The sequence below is a fragment of the Amphiprion ocellaris genome, chromosome 22 (assembly GCF_022539595.1).
Source record: "Amphiprion ocellaris isolate individual 3 ecotype Okinawa chromosome 22, ASM2253959v1, whole genome shotgun sequence".
Taxonomy (NCBI): domain Eukaryota; kingdom Metazoa; phylum Chordata; class Actinopteri; family Pomacentridae; genus Amphiprion; species Amphiprion ocellaris.
In genome coordinates this window covers 22,380,224-22,399,710 of record NC_072787.1, presented here as the reverse complement: position 1 = coordinate 22,399,710, position 19,487 = coordinate 22,380,224, and the positions used below count along the sequence as shown (strand labels likewise).

Here is a 19,487-nt window from a genome sequence, read left to right as displayed (position 1 = left end):
ACTGTTAAAGCAGCAGATTAATGCTCATGGTTTTGATCAACAACTGCATTTGGGTGGCCTCACTATTTCTTTTTATTAGTTTCTTTTGGTTTCTGTGGGAAATCCTGCAACACGTGTGCTGGTTTTAAATGTATTATTGCAGTTTTAGTGCCTTTGTATCACTTGTTCTGATAGAAAAACTCCAGTTAACATCACAGTCAAAACAAAAATCTTTTTTTTCTCCGTTTACGATACCCGACTGATTCACCGTCCTAATTACTGCCGATCAGCTTTTTCCTGCTCAGGTCTGCACCTGAACACATCGTTGTTTTTGTTTTTTTTTTAAACCTTACATTTTTTGTCAGCCCCTTTTCCTGTCCTATCGCGCCCCAACTCAGCATTTAGTGGTCATGTTAACGCTCCATCTCGTATGTAATTACGTTCGCTCACAGGTGTTTCGCGGAGCCCCCAAACCTACAATCCAGCCGGGAGCAGATTTGAACACGACGACGCCAAAACCATACTCATAATTTTCTCTGAAGCTGGAATGTAAGGGATTCTCAGAATTCACAGACACCTGGTTCACCATGACAGCTTTTTTTTTTAGTGAAAACAAAAAGGCTTTATTTCAGTATGGTGCCGAGTGACTTATACAAGAGAGGCTGTATAAATAAGAGAACGTTCAGCGGGAATAAGACGGTTTTCTTCATTTCTTCTACGTACATGTTGACAGAATGGCGCAGGTGTTGAGACGCCGTCATCACTGCAGGTCATCGTCATCGAACAGATCCTCAAAATCTGGAGACGGAAAGCGGATAAAAAAAAATAGATGAGAGGAGAACAACAGGGTTAAATTCATTCAGCTGTTTCCACAGAACTCCTACTTTTTCAGCTTGTTAGACAATTTTTAATGACTTCAAACTTCTCGCAACATATGCTGGCGTGTGGGCACTCTCATCCAAGGTGTTCTTTACTTTGTTTGCACTTCGCATGTACCACCCACGTAAACTAGCATTCACTCTGAAAGACTATTTTCACTCTAGAATGCAAAAGATAACACTAAAAAAAACAAGATTAAACATAATAATGTGCTTTCTTAGAAGTTTAATCTCTTTTATTGCATGTCTGCTTTGAAAGACTTGATTTACAAAACCATTAGGTCACTGGATCAAGCTTCACAGATAATAGTATTTGCTGGTTTTGCTGTCTTCTATGATTTAATATCTTTGGGATTTGGGCTCTGATTTGGATAAAGTAAATCATTTTGGTGTCAACTTAGACTTAGATAAACTGTGAGGAGCACTCCCAGACAATTTACAGCCCAAAGGATCATTCTATTCATCAATAAAATACTGGGCAGGCAAATCAATAATGAAGGTAATCATTAGTTGCAGCCTCACAGGTGGCAAAGTCTATTCAAGTCTGCCAAAATAAAAGTGCAGCGACGAGGCTCCTCTGCTTTTCACTGCTACAGATGGTTTTATTAGAAGACTTTACGAGGCTCTCCTTGTCCTGGGACTTTTTTCTTTTAGTGCACCTTGACACCAAGCAGCTTTTAAAGAGCCCATAATATGCACAGTTATAGGTTGATATGTCATTTTAGGGGTTCACAAAAACATATTTACATGCTTTAATGTTCAAAAAATGCATTTATCTTGCACTGAACATCGCTGCTGCACCTCTTATTGCTCTTTGTCCCAAAGTTTCTTTAAGCCCCGCCTCCTGAAAAACCCAGTATGCTTTTATTGGTCAGCTGAACTGTCAAAAGCGACGTAACACTGGTTAGATACAATATCCACAGATCTGAGGAGTGGAATGTAGTTTTTGAAAGGAAATAATGGCAGATTGTAAGGTAGTGGCTAGGCAGATGTTATTCAAATGTGTTACATGATGATGTAGACAAGTAACATAAAAAAAAAAAGCTTCACTTCAAACGAGGCATTTTAAGCAAGCAAGCGATGTGTTTTCTGTGCGAGAGAATAACTCCTTTTGGTTGGGACTTTTTATATGCACATACAATCACTAAAAATCACACAATAAATGAAAGTGGTAAAACTCCAAAAAAAAAAGAATTAGGGGTCTTTAAAAAGCCAAAATGTGAAAATTGGCAGTAATGGGCCAATCAGAAAATACATTTTTATTTCAGGGACACATTAATGGAAAAACTAGCTGCTTGCAAGGGCTATGTGACTTCTAGTCCACATCTGGTTACCACAACACCAGATGTTGTGGAGATTGGTGCTTTAACAGGATATTTGCGGGAAGAAACAATGCAGTGTGGTCTAGTTAACCACCACCACTGACCAGTAAGAGGGAGTTACTGCAAACTTTGCAATATAATACAGGTGCTTTCAATTCATGAAAAAAAAAAGTTTCGTCTTCCCTCTAATCAAAGGGGAATTGTCAAAAACACCTGGATGACTTGTCACCAAACATACAAGTGGAGATACATTTGACAAAACAATCATTTTACACATAGATTGAGCAGCAAAAACAATCCAAACTGTCTCGCCTGTTGCAGTTTGTTTTCTTTGGCCACTGATTGCAGCATCTTTTCTTCCCCTGAGTGATCCTTTCTGAAAAGCAGTTACATAATTCATGCCTTCCCATATACCAGACTCTCCCTCAGCTCATATACACTTTATTTTGAAATTAACTCTGACACCTTTGTGTGAAAAGCTGTGTTTGTGGGTGATGAAAACTGCACACTGACCTTTCAAGCTGTCTGCCCTTATTACAGGACATCAGCACAGCTGTACATGACACTGAGGTATTCTTAACTAAAACTGTTCTGCAACCAGTTACATAGCAGAACTGTATGAAGATGAGTCATGTGTATGTAAACAATTTCTCAAAATATCCAAAAAGCTGAGCCTGATTGACCCCACCAGGCGTGATTTCCAGTCACAGGACATTCCTGTGTTTGTGGTAACTGGGACAGCTTTGCCCTTTGGTTACCCATAACTACCTGCAGATTTTAAAAGTGGAAGAACACAGCATAAAAGCCACTGCAGCATGAGGGAATGTGTGCGAGCGGTATCAAAAAAAAAAAAAATCGTGTCTCACACTGCTGAGTTGACCTTATACTGTCATGCCTAGAGAGCCGTGTTAAAGGGCGAGGTGTCTCTGAAATCAAACAATGTTTCTGCATTATCACCCTGGTTCCATAACGGACAGAAGCTTTCAACTCACTGACCTCTGAGATGATACAGAGTAGAATTTCTGAGATAATGCCACCATAAAAGAACCTGTTTTTAATGCATTTCCTGGTAAAATTAAGAAAAAAAAGTAAAGTTGGGGTCATTTCATTATTGTGCAATGTTAAAAAAATATCGATACAGGGCCTCATCCTGACTAGCAGTAAATGTCCATTACTGAAGAAGAGTTACAAATTTTGGATGCACTTGAAGACTGACAAATCTCTCCTTCCTTGCAATTATTTAATTACGAACAGTCACAAGTTAAAATGACAGACATCAAATCGAATTAGACTACATCAAACAGCAGATAAGATCAGCTGAAAACCCAATTAAATCTGTATAAGCTGAAAGACAAAGTTCGTCTGTCTTTGGTGAGCATGCTTCTGTTCATGAATGGACAAATCGCTCTGTAACAGCGCCGTCGGTCCACATGTACAGTTTCTGCCCCTTTCCTTGAGAAAACCACCTGCTGCTAAGCTCGCATCAATTTGAGAACATTTTAATTTGACCAACTTTATCGCTTTGCATCAGGAGGCTGAGCATTTGTAGGAGCGACGAGTACGGCTGTTAGCTATAGTGCTAATTAACGTCTTGTGTTTTCTGCTGCTGGTCTCATTTTCCAGGTTGAAGGTTGAGAACATTAATTAGGCTGCTGTTAAAAAGTGAAGCGTTTGTGTCTGAGCGGCAGTAAGTTTAACTTTTAGCTGGCAGCAAAGGTTTGAAAGTATATCCAACTATATTAAAAGAGGGATTTGAAGGTAGTTTGAATTCAAGAAAATGCTATGAAGTCACAAGAAAGAAGTTACAATTGGATTGTACTATTTTAGATGCATGCTGCATGTCATTATGTGTATTTGCCGTCTATTTCTGACTGAAACTCGGTGCTACAATAGTTGGAGGGCATACAGTATTAGCAAGAGGGGCCCTGTTGGGACTCGGTTTTAACAGCGTTAACACCCCAAGTGAAGGAGTGCCTGTTTGTGTGTGTGTGTGTGTGTGTGTGTGTGTGTGTGTGTGTGTGTGTGTGTGTGTGTGTGTGTGTGTGTGTGTGTGTGTGTGTGTGTGTGTGTGTGTGTGTGTGTGTGTGTGTGTGTGTGTGTGTGTGTGTGTGTGTGTGTGTGTGTGTGTGTGTGTGTGTTTTAAAGCAGCTGACTGGCGAGGTGTCCCGCTGAGTTTCAGTCTGACACCAGCTATAAACTCACTTTACCATCCTCCTCTTCTCTTTTTTAAACAATCAGCTCTTTTCTTTCTAGGTCATGTGCTGCTGAGCCAAAGTTGTTTTGCCGGGAGCCAGCGCTGCAAGACGGAAAACAGATTAGCTGAGTGTTTCTTCGCGTCTGTTTACGTGCACCTTGCGCATAAAGTGGTGTTTACAGGGGGAGCAACGGCATTTCATGAGAGTTAATGTGAGAAAACGATGTGGTTGAAGGAAGAAAATGGATATTCCTCCACTTTCCATGCAGTCTGACAATAATCTGGTGTCTCCCCTGCAGCCTTTCATATTACTGAAATAATATGGGCACGTCTTTAAGTTTATTAATGTTAATATATTCTGTTAAGAAATTTCAGACTGCTCTAGCACAAATCTAAGCAAGGTTCTGTCGATCCTTTCATGGTTGAATGAACTTTTTGTTGCATGTAAACTCAGTCATTCATGTCTAAAATCCCTCATGTCTATTTAGCCCTCGTGTCGTCCTGTGGGTCAAAACTGACCCGTTTAAAAGTTTGAAAATGTGGAAGAAAAAAAAATTTCACAGTGAAACTTCTGATGTGCACATTTTCAACATTTTTGAGAAATTTTGGAACATTTTTTGGTGGAAAAAGGAAATGTTAAAAATGTTTCTTAAGAACATTCACAAAAAAAAAAAAATCAACCAAAATCCAGCAAAATTCACTGGATTTTGGTGGATTTTTTTGTGAATATTCTTAAAGAAAATATTAGAAATTTTACTGATATATATGTAATTACTTTAGATATTTTTAGGATTTTTTTTGGAAGATTTTTACTCATTTTTGAAAATATTTACAAGAATTTTTTTGCCAAATCTGGGAGATTTTTTAAAATAAAACTTTTAAGGGAAACTTTTAAGGAATTATTGGAATTTACTTCCTGAAGGTTTTGCAAATTTTCAGAAATTTTGGGAATTTTTTTGCTGAATTTTTTGATTTTTTTCAGACAAGGAAATGATATTTTTTGGTGCCCGTAAATGAAGACAACAGGAGGGTTAAAAAAGGAGGGTAGAGAAGCGAAATCACAGTGGTTCACTTGCTTTAACTTCCTACATTAACAACCTACAGAAACAGGAAGGTCGTTTTCTTGTTCAGCTCACATTTTTCCATCTTATCTGATCATTAAATGGACAAATGAGAATGTTGTCGCCATGTGGCTTAATCATATTTGTCTGAATCATGAGACAACTGCAGGAATCTAAGCTGCTATTGTCCAAGTTTTCTCCTCTCTGTATACAGTTGAAGGTAAAGAACAGATGTCACCCTGTACAGTCTGTGTAAATTGAACCATGTAGAAGGAAATTACCATTAAAGAAATCCGAGTGCACTGCTTTTTCATTGGCTGCCAGGTCCATCAGCAGGCCGCTGCTGCCTCCTGCCTGTTAACACACAACAATGCAGCCAGTCACATACTGTAGCAGAGAACAAACACGCACAGCATCACAATGACTACAGATAATGGAGTGATAAATATTCAATTAGGCTACAAATTAATGAAACAAATGAGAAGAAGGACTGTTATTTCTCATTACTGCTATTCAGCAAGGAGTTTTATGACTCGGAAGTAAAGACGTGATCACCTTTCAGACTCTGAAATAAAATTTAATCACATCACTGTTAAATCTAACACAAAAGGAAGATGATGTTCAGCAGTCACGCTCATGATCTCATCACTGTATTCCCCATGATTTTATGAATTTAACAGTGAACCTTGAGAGGCAGTTTATACCTAGAAAGTAGTGATTTAAGTTGTGGGGTTTCAAAATAGCAACAGACACCCACTTAATTATACAGCTTTTTTTCTTGTTTTGCTTCCCTGAAAATCCTTGTAAAATATGTACAAGGTGAATAATACTACAAATGGCAATATTTATTAGTCCGCTATAATAAAGCAGAGAGTAGAAGTTGCTAAAAAAAATATTATTAAGACCAGAGAATCTCTAATGAAGCCAGGTAGGCAGTCTAGCAGAAGTCATTCATGTGTGTTCACTTGTAGCCTTTTCCCCTATCAGAAAAAAGTACTTATTGCTATAGAACACAGGGTATTTTGACTCTTTGATGGAAAATGTGGTTAGACTGCTGCCTGTTTTTGCTGAAAATCGAGGCCAATACATTAAAGTTATTCTAGTCATTTCAGATTGACAAATCAATGATAACCTGGATTTTTATTTTTAATTTTTTGGGTTATTTATGCACCCAACACAACCTGCACAAAAAACATTTCTAGTATCTGCACTCTGGACAGACTTTTAGGGGTGTATTCCTTGTGCTATTAATGTGGTTGTTCCCATGCTAAAATGCCCATACTTGCTTTATGAGGGGAGGACAGCGAAACAGCTGAAAATTTTAAACTTAAAACTATCAGGAGAAATAATTTAACTTCCCCTTAATCGAAACATCTTCTGAAACACGTGGCATTAAAAATGGGAATTGCTTGGACCATTATAGAAGTAAAAATATTATTTCTTGGTTTCAATGAAAAGCTAGATCTAAAGTATTTTCTTACAAGTTGACACTAACTGGTGTTATTTCGCTCAGACAACTTGCTCTGACTTTTCTTTGTTCTTTTGGTTGGTCTGATTTCACCACATGCGCCTCCACAGCAGGTTATATAGATCGGGGCCTGATTACTGATTGGTGTAATTAGCCTATAGGAAGCCTTGTGCAAGGTGTGGAAACCTGCATAAAAAGCTTTTCATCAGACTATTCTAATCTGGCTCACGAGCTGAAAGGTTGAGCTTAGACTCTGCTCTATACTGTGTGAATAAAACAGAAATTAAGAGACAGTCTGTGCAAAATATAAGCTGTGAAGAGTTTCAAGAGTATTAGCATTATATTAATAGGGTTGAGGTACTTCTTTCACGAAAGCAATAAGACCCAAATAATACAGAAATGTAAAAGACACATATTGTTGACTCATTCCAAACATTTCCACATTTTAAACCCGATGTACACACAGCTTGCAACTACAACTTTACCGTTATTTTTTCCATTTTAACGGTTTGAAGCTAGCTAGCGTTAACATGTCTGTACGACTGTTTTGAGCTCCAAATGTCGGAAACCAACCTCGTCTAAATCCACGTAGGGACCCGCTCCTTCTGGAAACATCTCGTCCACCGCAGGCTTCATTTTGTTCCAGTAACAGTTTCACCAACAGTTCGTCTAAATGGAGTTTGTAGCTAGCTAGCTACGCTAACTAGAAGTGTTCGGCCGGTGTTCGTAAACAAAACAAATACGTGCGACGCTAATTTGTGCCCGGCTTTCGCTGCTAGCTCGTCACGTTCGTTCCGCTCTTCTCCGCTAGTGACAAATGAGGACATTACAGTGATATTGCCAACATTAAAAGTGTAATTATTTAATGTTATAAATTAATGTAAATTTAAAAACCTTGTACCAGTTGAAGTAAATTTATGTAGCTAATTAATTTTAGTCAGTTTAAATTCTCTGTCAGAAACATCTATAAATAATCGTGAAACCGATTTTGTGACTTTAAGAGGCTGTGCATTTTGAGAAATAAAGCTACTAATACACAGATTTATCGTGCTTTTATTTTTATTTAAATTTATTTTATTAGATAATTCTATTTAATAAACATGAGCAGCAAAGTGTAAATGCAATTTACCAGAATTTTCTAAAATATTCTTGTGAAGACAATTATTCAATAAAAACTTGTTTGTTTTGTTTTTTTCTTTTCAAATTGCGATTTTTTTTTAAATGTAGGGAAAACAAACGTTTCAGGAACACTAGAAATAATTTAAATTAAAGGTAGAAAATAAAACTAAATATTTTTTGAGACATCATTACATATTTGTAAGAAGTTTTTATTTATTTGTGGTACATTACATGAAGATATTGAACAAACCTACAACAGTGCTATAAAGTCTAATTGTATTCTAGATGTATTGTCATTCTACAATCTGGCATATATGAGAACAGAAAAAGTTTGTGTGTGCACTCATTATCATATTTTCAATTTTTCATTAATCCTCATAGTCTTCCCTTTCTGCCAAAGTAATAAATGCATTGTTTTTTTTATTTATTCAAGATATCAGATTCCCTTCATTAGCTTCGTCCGCTCCTCTCAGTGTTCGTGCCCTTGGTTGGTCTCGTATCCCAGCGTGTCTCCGAGGTGCTGCTGGGCGAAGAAGGCCCGGGCCATCTCATTGATGTGGTTGTAGGCTCCGATGGACCTGAAGTACTCGATGTAGTTCCAGAAGTCAGAGGTGGAGTAGGGCCAGTAGGGAACTGCTGGAGGTTCATCGTATGGCACTGAAACACATGCAGCATGTAAGAGACCCTTCTCTTAGGCCACACTTTAAATAGTAAATCCAGAAAGTAGGATCCAGTTAAAGAACCTGATTTTCAGCATTTTATACTTGTGATTTATTGATGATGTTTTGCAATTTAGCTGACTTTTTGGTCTCTGATTTTCTTTAGTCTGTCTTTCTGTCTGGAAAATCGAGTAAAAATGTTCTTAGATGAGTCTTCGAGAAGTGTTTTAACACTTTCAGCGAATGCTAACTGTTATTTAAATATAATGACAATACATGAGGAGCGTTACGTCAACGAAAAGACATGAAGAAGATAATTTTCCACACAAGAGAAGGTGAACCTTGACATTAATGTTAATTATTACAAAGGACGCTTATGTTATCTTTACATCATGTCAAGTTTTTTAATAATGGATATTTTCTCTTTCTTTATGTTTCAGTGACTATATATAGACCTCTTTGATCTGCAATGTAAGCACAGAAATATGGTAACAAGAAGCCTTTTAACAATAAAAACGCATTTTATGGTATCATTAGTTACTGCAGTCAGATTTATTGTATCTACACCAGAATTTTCAACAGGAAAATAGGAAATATCAAGGACACTGGCCAATGATTGTATGTTATTTACTTGCAGTATTATTGCATTATAGGACTTTTTGAAGTGAATTTTTCTCCCTTAAACCCAATGCAGCATCTCTTATACTAGTTTTGAACATCTATAACTTCAAATGTAAATGTCTATATGTAGAAATATTTTGCCTGTCACTTTATCAACCCTGAAACTACAAAACTCCCCATATTTTAAATCTTAATTTTACCCCTGGGCCTTGTATTTACAGTACAATGTTATTTACAGTGGGCTAAAGAGACATTGTGAACAAGTTTTGATGCAGGCTGTAACAGACTTTTGTTGCAGGGCTGATGCACAGCAAACGTGAAGCAAGTTGAGTTTATTCGTGTCTAAAAGAAGATCGGAATATTATTTATATCAAACAGTACCTCCTTCTGGGATGACTCTGGCCTCTGTGAGGAGGAGGAGAGAGGAAGAGGAAAAAAATAAGTTAACATTTTCAGCATTCCACAGCTTTCCGTGCACAAAGACGGGATTCAGGTCTGGAAAACTGAGCTTTCTCCCCGAGGACTGCAGGGATACCTGCTCCCTCCTCAAATATTATTACTGAGCCTTTCCACAAACACTGACACACAGATGAACGGTCTGAACCAGAAGGAATTCATCACGCAGATTCAGACAGAGTTCTCTTTGTACACAAAACAAATGCCCTCCTATAGATTTAGTTCTGTCACATCACATGATTCAACACTATTTTGATAAGCAATTTACATGCACACACATCAAATTTGGATTTATAACTTAACCGCCTCATGTTTGAAATGTATAAACAAACTGCAGCTACAAAACAGGAGCTCCTTCCTTCAAGATAACATAAATAAACAAGCATTATTATTATTTAGAGAATAAAAAAATAGAAACTCACCACTAAGATGACAAGCAAAGAGGCAGAGGAGGACACTCAGCAACACCAACAGCTTCATTTTATTCTCCTAAATGAATAAAAATTCCCATTATGCTCTAATGTTTTTTAGTCTTTGCATCAATTCCTCATTTAGAAATAACAAACAAAAGCAAATGCATGTCAAAGTCTTCATCATTTTGTGAAAACAAAGTGAAATCCTGCAGATGTTTACCTGTGACTGGTTTGTGAAGCCGTGCAGAAAAGATGCTGCTGCTCATCTGCTGGTTAACTGTCGTCTGTGGTGTCGGAGGGTCGGAGGAGGAAGAACCAGGAGAAATCTAACACACGCACATGCACGCGCACGCACGCACGCACGCACGCACGCACGCACGCACACACACACACACACTCACACACACACCAGCCAAGTCTTGCCTGATTATACTGTGGTGTATATTTACTCAGAAGTTTCCAGCTGCTATAAAATGTGTTCATCTTGTTGCACTCTTTCTTTGAAAAACACATCTAATAATGGATTTTTCCAAAAATTCTATCACATAACAAGGTTTGAATTTGGTAAAATATAGTTTGCACAAATTATTTGGCAGTGTGTGTCATTACTTTCTCTGCCTTACCTGCGTTTTTCTGCCTGTTGACTGCAGCTCTCCTTTTTTATCCTCCTATTATTTGTGTAGTTCAACGATTAAAGCTTTGAAATGTCCTTAAATCATCACTTTTACCTTTTCTGAACATGAAGTAAACTCAAGCTGATGCACTTTTATCATTTCTATCATTTATCATTTCTGGCCAAGGGTTTGATTACCTTTATAAAATTGCTTTTTGTCCTATATAGATTTTTCTGTTGAACAAAACACATACAGCTGAACATTATCCCATGAAAATAAGTAATGCAAGAGATGTAAAGCATGCATTTAAATTAAGTTTAAACAGCCAAACAAAGGCTGTGTTCATATGTATATGCATCTGTATTATCAATTTTATCTTTATTAAGTGCTCACAGATGAGACTTTACATGACGCTGAATTTTTTTTCATTCATATTTCAACTTACCATAATAAGAAACTATCTGATCTATTTGTCCAATAATGTGGATTCTGAATCAACAGTATGATGAAAAACAGCAGTGAAAGTTTCAGGCTTTTATCTTTAATAGTTTTTGTGATACTGTCATTTAAACAAGGCCTCAAAATTCAGAACGTGCTGACAGTAATTCAGTGGGCTTTCAAAAAAAAAATAAATTAGTATTAGTATTGGATCTATCAATGGCAGCTAAAATTTCTAAAATATATTTTAAAATATCAATAATTTATGCTATAAATAATTTCAGGCACAGCAGAGAAGATAGAGCAGAACTGTCCTAATATGATAATTTGGGATGGAATGACTAACGGTACAAATGTACATTAAACAAGTGAAGCAGAATTTCAACTGGACGATAGTGTGAAAGCACTTTGAAAACCAGCTGCATTTTAATATGTTGTAAGTCTGCATGGCTGAAACCTCGGCCAAGTCTTTTGTAGTAAAATAAATAAGTTTTAGTCATATTTTCGGGCCAAAAAGTCAAGTATTTGCTGATCTAAGTGATTAAATAAACCTGAAGATGTCCGCTCATGATGTGGGAAATAACATGAATGATGATGGTTATGAACAAAATAAATGGTCAAGAAATCAAAATAATCACCTGCAGGAATAATGAAAATATTCCTCGGTTACAGATATATGGTTTAGGGCATTTTTGGGCCAGTTTTTTAACCTTCAGACCTTCAAATAGACATTTCTCACGTAGAACTATCATTTATTTTCAGCTGTTTTTCCAGCTTTACCTTTTCACTTGGTGCTTTCTTCACTACTGGAGACAAGGAACAAATAGAATTTTAATTCAAAGAATACTAAACTGACATATTTACCTTAATCTTAATCATAGGTGTGCAACATTAAAATAAAACTGACCAAACAGCTGCTTTAAGAATGCATCTTTAATATACACAGAACCCTCCCAAAGTAGTTTTTCCCCGTCAAGAACTTGCTTGTTTCACTGATTGTGGTAAATAATATAAGATACAGGTTCACTTCACCCGTCGTTTACACACTCAGCAGCGAATACAGAATCAAAACATAAAAATATATTTTAAAATGATTCCTGAATCTAATGCTGTGCTTGTTGTGAGGATTCAGCTGATAACATACGAAGACGTGGCTCTGCAGAGAAAGTCTCCATCAGTTCCTAGTTGTCCTTGCAGCCCCTCTGGTCTGTTGCCTTCATCCTGAAAAGGTCGATCCCCTCGTTGATCAGCAGCTCTTTGGCGTAACTCACCGTCTCATAGGGCAGGAAGCGCGACCGGCCGAGAATCCAGGCGTAGTCGATGTGGAAGATACGGAGGATGTCGGTGCAGGAGTAGACGACGGCCACGCTGGTGTAGTCGGTGGTCAGAACCCAGTATGGACTGTAGGGGGTAACTGGGAAAAGACACAGAGGGGAAAAAGATGATGATGTCAGCATTTTCTGTAGCAATTTAGATGCTGATTTAAGAAATCATCACTGTAGTCTCGGTAGCACAGCACGAGATTCCAGTATCTTATAAAATTGACTCTCTACTTGTATACGAAGGTTAAGCTTAGAACCAGTTTACATCACAAATGCTGTTTTATATCCCATTATGAGCCCTTAATTCCTCCACTGTTGGCTTTCTGCCACCCAAAAAGTTACAAAACTGTAGATGCAGGTATATTCTAGTTTTGGAATAAATTACCCAAAGGTATCATAGAGCCAGGCTCTGTTAAAACTTTTAAAACGGCACCTAAAGACATATTTTTAACCTACACTTATTCTAGTATCAACTAGTACAATATATGTGAAGCCATTCTATTTCTTCATAAGTTATTTATATTTACTGCTTTCATATTTTTGGATTTTATTTATTCATGTTGTACTATATTTTTAACGTTGAAGCACTTTGAGTTACAAAAAAGCTAAATTAAACTGACCATGATTCAATGCTGAAACATAATAAAAGGCAGAACCTTATAAGGGGCATGAATACCTTTTAATAGAAACTAGAGATGTTATCAAAACCTTTTAGGTTAAATAAGAACAGCAGAGCATCATCTGCATAATGGTGATATACAACAGCATTTAAATCAACAAGACTGCAGCTGTCTACAGTTATGATAGTGACTTTGAGCAGTTGTGAAGTTGAAACAAGCTCACAATCACTGGTCAGAACCAGGTTATTAAGTCATACATTAAAGTATTGGACACATTTCATATAAAAACAGATGTCAACTGCATGATGTAATCAAGGGATCACAAAACTGAGCAGGATTCAACCTCTGGGAAGCATGAACAAAATGTCTGTGGTTGTTGATTCAATTCAGTCTGGAACAGTTTGGACCGACCAACCCACAGACCCGAGAGGCCAGACGTGAACAATGAGACATAAACCTCATCAGCTGTACCAGTGATGTAACGTCTCGAGTGGGTTAAGAAGGAAAAAAAATCCGCTGAGATCCAGAAGGACCAGAATAAATAGTGATGCACGGCTCTCAGACAGACGGACTCATTGTCAGTGACATTACAAATAAATTCATTCTACTGTGTCACCATGTATCAGCCGATATTATCGTCATTCTAAAGGCATGTGTGACTTTAACCAGGATGAGTTCAGATGAGTTTAGTGAAGAGAGAAACGTCTGCTATATGTGACTCAAAATGCTGCTTTTCTGCACTTTAGTTCGGTTCTGTAATGATTTTAGCAACAAAAACATAAAAACTCAACAACAAGGCAAAACAAAAATAGCAAGAGACTCTTAGAATATAATAGAAACATGACATAAATAGAATAAGGATTATAGAATACTTACAGTATGAGAAGCTGACTCCGAATTTGGCCGGTTCTCGCATATCATGAATCACTGCTGTTCCTTCTGCTACCCTCGTCTTGTTTTTACTGTAACACACAAGCATATAAAGTAAGAATTTTATCAAAATATTAGCATTTAATTCAACTAATAACACATAACAAAAATCAGAATCACTCGTCTATGCTTTCTCTGAGCCGTCAGTCATTTTTCAGGGTCCATGAAACCCAGCAACACTCATTTTTCTTCCTGATTAAACTACTTTGGTACTAAATAAATACTTCACAAGAAAAACACACCTAAAGCTGGAATCCACACCTGTAATAAGTCAACATAAACCTCACTGTTGAGCACAACAAAGTAAAGTTAATGTTTCACCCTGGCTGCATTGGAAATGTCCTGACTGACTCCCTGCTCATGCTCAATATCTAGCTTCAACTGGTTAGCCTAGCCTAGCCTAGCCTAGCTTAGCTTAGCACAAAGACTGGAAACTGAGGGAAACAACTGGCTTAGATCCATATAGCTTCACTTTAAACACAATTAATTTTCTTTAAATTAGTCCTAAACATCTTCTTGTGGTTTCATGTACAGGAATATTTCATAACCAGGCACTGGAAAGTACAGAGTACTACAGTACGATACTTCCACTCTACTACAATTCAAAAACAAATACTGTACTTTTTACTGTACGTTACTATTAGGCAGAATATAGTCACTAAAATGAAATATAAGAATTCCTATTATTGATTTTTATGGAGCTCTGGGAGGGAATTTCACTAGGAACCAAGCAGTTTATTAAATAATTAAAATAAAGTTTACCAGCTGCAGCATTAACGTTAAAAGAAATGTAGGCATCAGTAATATTTATATTCCAAAGATATAATAAAAATGCCTAATTAATACTTTAACTTTTACAAATTGTAATACTTTTGTATTTGTTTCAGAGTATTTCTATAGTGCATTAGCTAAGATTAAAGACTTCTTTTTTCCACTGCTTTGAATTAATGTGTAACTTTTGTTTGCTGTAAATTGATTTAAACTTGCCTTTAACTACCTGTACTTCTACTATTTTTATACTTAATCTTTACAGGCTTTATAGAATCTTTGTCATTTTCACAGTTTTAAACAGAATTGGAATGTTTTTATGCCGTTTTTCCTTCTATTTTTTAACATTTTACTGCACTTTGAGTTTCACTTGTGTCGGAAATATACTACACAAATAAAGTTGCTATGCCTTTTACTACTAATTAAGTAAAATATCTGAGAATCGCTGAGAAATCGATTTGTTTTCACACTTTAGTGTCTCTACAGATGAAAAAAAACAAGATGTAATGTGTATCACAGTGCTTGGAGGTGTTGGTTGGAAGCAGGCTAGCAGCTTCCCTTTGTTTCCAGTCTTTATGCTAAGCTAAGCTAATCATGCCAATCTTCATCTAATAACTAAAAGACCACAGAGAAAATGGAAAAAAAAAAATGTATTTGCAGAGACAATATGGGGTGCTTTTAATTCTAGACTAGATCCTCTGACACTGAACATCTAATCAAACATAAAACTGAGTAAACAAACAGTCTGAACCCGTCAGTACTCACTAGAACTGAGAGTTCAGCACCCGGATAGTTCCGTCTCTTCTCACGGCGTAGTTCGCCTCGATGCATTTTCCTCTCTCAAAAGAAGCAGGAAGCTTCTCGATCTCGTACCACCTGCCCAGGTACTGTTAATGCAGATATACTAGTCATTCTGAGCAGCTCACTGTGAGCTGTTTGTGCTTGTTTGGTTCCATCTGTGCTACCTGTTGGAGGTTGAAGCTGGGCTGAACCTTCGGAGTCGGACAGGGACCCCAGTGATACGTCTGAGCTGAGATCAGAGGCAGTAGCAGGACGAGGAGGTAGACGGCAGACATGGTTCCTTCAGGAGGAGCACAGGGATTAAAGCCCGCCTGTTCACAGGTGATTGGTGATGCTGCTGTTGAAGTATGAAGCCTTCAGTGATGCACTTTGCTGCTTTGGCTGCAGCTGAAAACTACAAAAACATCTGGAGTTGGAAAGACTAGACAGCATCAGACCTCTGTAGCTTCTCCTCATGTTTGTGTGAAGCCACCAGATCGAAGCTACATTAGCAGCTACTAGTACTGACACACTAGGAAACAGTTAGCAGTTGGGTTGCATTGTGGGTAATGTAGTTGGCAGGCTTAAACATGGAAAATATGTGGAAAGAGGTGAAAACAAACATGGAAAAAGAAAAAAAATACACAAATACAACAAGCTTAGATCCTTTTTTTGTAGTTTTTGTGTTCGAAATAATGGACTACAACAATGAAGCTAGTCAGTAAATCATAAATACGTTTCAAAAAGTCTGTCAATTACAGCGCAGTGTCAACGTTAAGAGGCTAAAAGGAAAATAATTATGGTAAAGAACACATGTCAGTTTTTAAAAATATATTATTAAATGAAAATGTAAAAAATAAACTCCACATTTACAGGAACAGTGAGCAATCGGGCTGCATTGTGGGTAATGTAGGCAACAGGTGTTAACATGCAAAAGGTGGAATACAACAGACGATATCTCTGATTATGTTGTAATGGAGCATTATTTTAAAGAACAAATTTAAGCTACTGAACCAATTTAACAAACTTAAATCCCTTTTCATGCAAATCTTGTTTTAGAAATAATGGACTATAACAATGAAACTGTCAATAAATAGACATGAATACGTTTTTAAAAGTCTTGCAATTATGGCCCAGTGCCAACGTTGGGGATCTAACAGGAAATTAATTCTAGTAGGGAACACAAATATCATTCTTTTAAAAAAGATTAATCAATTAATTAAAATGTGAATTCAGTCATTTAAGTCTCCACATTTTGAGAAACATTCCCAAAACACAACCTCTTATCTTTAGGCCCATTTATACCATACATCCATCTGCAGTTGATTTCAAATAAACTGCATGTGCAAAATTAAGAAATAAGAAGATTAACTGCTCCAGAATCTCACAGCAAACAGCTAGCAGTTGGGTTGCATTGTGGGTAATGTAGGTGGCAGGTTTTAACACGGAAAAGGTAGGGCCCAGCAGTAGCCACATCTGGGTTTGAACCTCTGACCTTCTGATCAGTAGTCCAGAGACTTAACCGTTGCACCACCACTGCCCTACCTACCAAACCTGAGCAAATAACCAAATATAACAAACATAAATACTTTTCTTGTGTCACAAATAAAGGACATGAGGAGGCGTAAACAGTTGCATTTACAAGAGATGAGAAATGTGCCAGATTTTTATGGTAATCCTTGTTAACTATTATGTTTTTGCTTAATTTTTAGTTACTATTTTATTGTTTTACACAGGAATGAACTGAAAAGTATTGATATTTTCAAAAGATATTACTTTAAATGAGTCCAATTTACATAATTTGTAGAAAATTTTCAACATAATGAAGATCACTGACCAAATTGTCAGTAAAAAGCTACTATTTTTAATCAAAATATGATCTATTATTGCGTGTAAATCAGTCTGAATTTGGCGTGTATGTTTGCAGACCATAATAACACCACATATAGAGATCAACCTTACAGAGAACACACATTCTTCTTCTAACTCGATGGGTTTGCATGCCAGAAATTGTTCAGCCTCTATTGTTGCCTGTAGACACGGTAGACTTGGAGTTGATGGGTTTGTGCAACGAGATAGCAGAGAGAAAAATCCTTCTACTTTTGTGTCTTTTACCAACATCACATGTCACCACACCTGTTCTTCAGGTTTCAGAGGAGCTTCGCACGTGCTGCTACTGTACAGCATTGTATAACCATAATAATAATAATAATAATAATAATAATAATAATAATAATAATAATAATAATAATAATAATAATAATAATAATAATAATAACTTTTATTTAATAGTTTCTAAAGGAAGATTTCAGCTTAGTGGTAAAGAAAAAAGCTGTTAAATATCACAATATATGCAAATATAGCTATTATCAGCTAATACCAAGTCGAAACAAGTGAATTTTGACTTGGAAATAATGAGTATTTACAAAAACTGCTTATTAACATTAATTCTAAATAAATATTTGAACCCTCCCAGTGCAGTTTTAGTGTGAATCCCATCAGTTGTGAGTGAATCTGTCTTACCTGAGCTGGCTCAAGGTCTCAGGTGAAGCTTTCTGGATGCTCTGAGCGTCTCGAGCTCTCAGCAACGACACGGACTCGCGCGTTCACGTTACGTCACGCGGCAGCTCGTTAGCTAATTGCGGTCATGCGCACATTCCCTCAACGTGAAAGAGCTGACAGTGTGATGCAGCACAAATAAATTTATTCATCCCGGTCACACAGAGTTAACGACGTTTAATTCGATTTATTTTAACCATTCAACAAGCAGCATATTTAAAAAAAAAAAAAAAAAAAGTTTAATATTTTATAAGCGAACGTGACACTTACAAAGTCACGTGTTCTAAATTTTATATATATTTTTAAAGATTGCTATTTACGAGGATACACTGCATCACGACAGAGAAAAATAAATGAAACTTAAATCGTAATATTGCGTTAAAAATCTTCGGCGTAACAAACGCTTGTTGCCATGGAGACGATGAGTTTCACTCAGTTTTAGGGTTGCAAAATGAGCGCAGTTTTTCTTTCTTTTAGCCCAAGTTTTTGTATAATTTCTGAAATTAATCACGCCGAATTAGCTATTAAGATCCCCCTTTTGCCTTACATTATTCTCTACATCGACAGTTACCTCTGAGTTACTTTAATATTAGAGTAAACTTTAAAATCGGATTATTCTCAGGCAAGTTCTGCACGAGTTCCCATTCCAGCCTCACTAGTTTGTCCTTAGTTTATTGTATCATCTAAAGGATAAGGGCCGTAAAATGTTGTTTCTATTGTAAACACAATGCTCTGCCGTAGAAATGAGTGACAGTTCGTGTTTATAGCAACTTCTAAGTCCACTGAAATGTAAGTTTGTGTCTTTAAATGACTGAAGATACACAATACACAATGTAGATGTACATTATTTTTGCAGAAAAAGAACAGTATTCTCTGCTTTTTGCACTGTATTATCACTCTAGCAATCATCATTTTGCACTACTGTATTTATATATTCTTTTCTCGATGTGTAAATCATGTAAATTTTTCATTTTATTACTTATTTTTCTAGTTAAAATTGCTTGTACAAATTCCTTGTATGTTGTGTACATACTTGGTCATTAAAGCTGATTCTGATATTTATTGTTGTGTACAGTGAATTATTAAAACCACAAGGTGGCGCCACAGTAAAGGAAATAGAAACAGAATAGTAAATGTAAATGATTCCTGTATTATTGATTTGTAGTGTTTGGTCAGTAAATAATTCTCAAAGTATTTAACTTGGAGCCCTGAGTCTAAGCTGGGAAACCAATAGTTAATAAATTCAGGTAGAAAACACATACATTAGTTTTTTGTTTTGTTTTGCT

At 36.6% G+C, this 19,487-nt stretch overlaps 3 protein-coding genes across 4 annotated transcripts; all 3 read right to left on the bottom strand.

Annotated features, from left to right (window-relative positions):
• Positions 1-574: 574 nt before the first annotated feature.
• cops9 (COP9 signalosome subunit 9) lies at positions 575-7,656 on the bottom strand. The gene is made up of 3 exons (XM_023276470.3): positions 7,476-7,656; positions 5,716-5,788; positions 575-777 (listed from the first exon to the last, which is right to left on the bottom strand). Exons 1-3 carry the CDS (start codon positions 7,536-7,538, stop codon positions 740-742), a joined length of 174 nt encoding a protein of 57 aa, XP_023132238.1. The 5' UTR covers positions 7,539-7,656; the 3' UTR covers positions 575-739.
• A 553-nt stretch (positions 7,657-8,209) lies between these two features.
• On the bottom strand, positions 8,210-10,505 carry otos (otospiralin). The gene is made up of 4 exons (XM_023276427.3): positions 10,391-10,505; positions 10,180-10,246; positions 9,683-9,706; positions 8,210-8,678 (listed from the first exon to the last, which is right to left on the bottom strand). Exons 2-4 carry the CDS (start codon positions 10,235-10,237, stop codon positions 8,491-8,493), a joined length of 270 nt encoding a protein of 89 aa, XP_023132195.1. The 5' UTR covers positions 10,238-10,246; positions 10,391-10,505; the 3' UTR covers positions 8,210-8,490.
• Positions 10,506-12,137: 1,632 nt separating this feature from the next.
• apodb (apolipoprotein Db) lies at positions 12,138-18,284 on the bottom strand. 2 transcript variants are annotated; one of them, XM_035951064.2, is made up of 5 exons: positions 18,166-18,284; positions 15,828-16,057; positions 15,628-15,749; positions 14,041-14,126; positions 12,138-12,636 (listed from the first exon to the last, which is right to left on the bottom strand). In XM_035951064.2, exons 2-5 carry the CDS (start codon positions 15,936-15,938, stop codon positions 12,404-12,406), a joined length of 552 nt encoding a protein of 183 aa, XP_035806957.1. In that variant the 5' UTR covers positions 15,939-16,057; positions 18,166-18,284; the 3' UTR covers positions 12,138-12,403. The 2 variants fall into 2 exon arrangements, with proteins under 2 accessions (XP_035806957.1, XP_035806964.1); XM_035951071.2 differs by having other exon boundaries at positions 15,828-15,943; positions 18,166-18,248.
• Between the last annotated feature and the right edge of the window lie 1,203 nt (positions 18,285-19,487).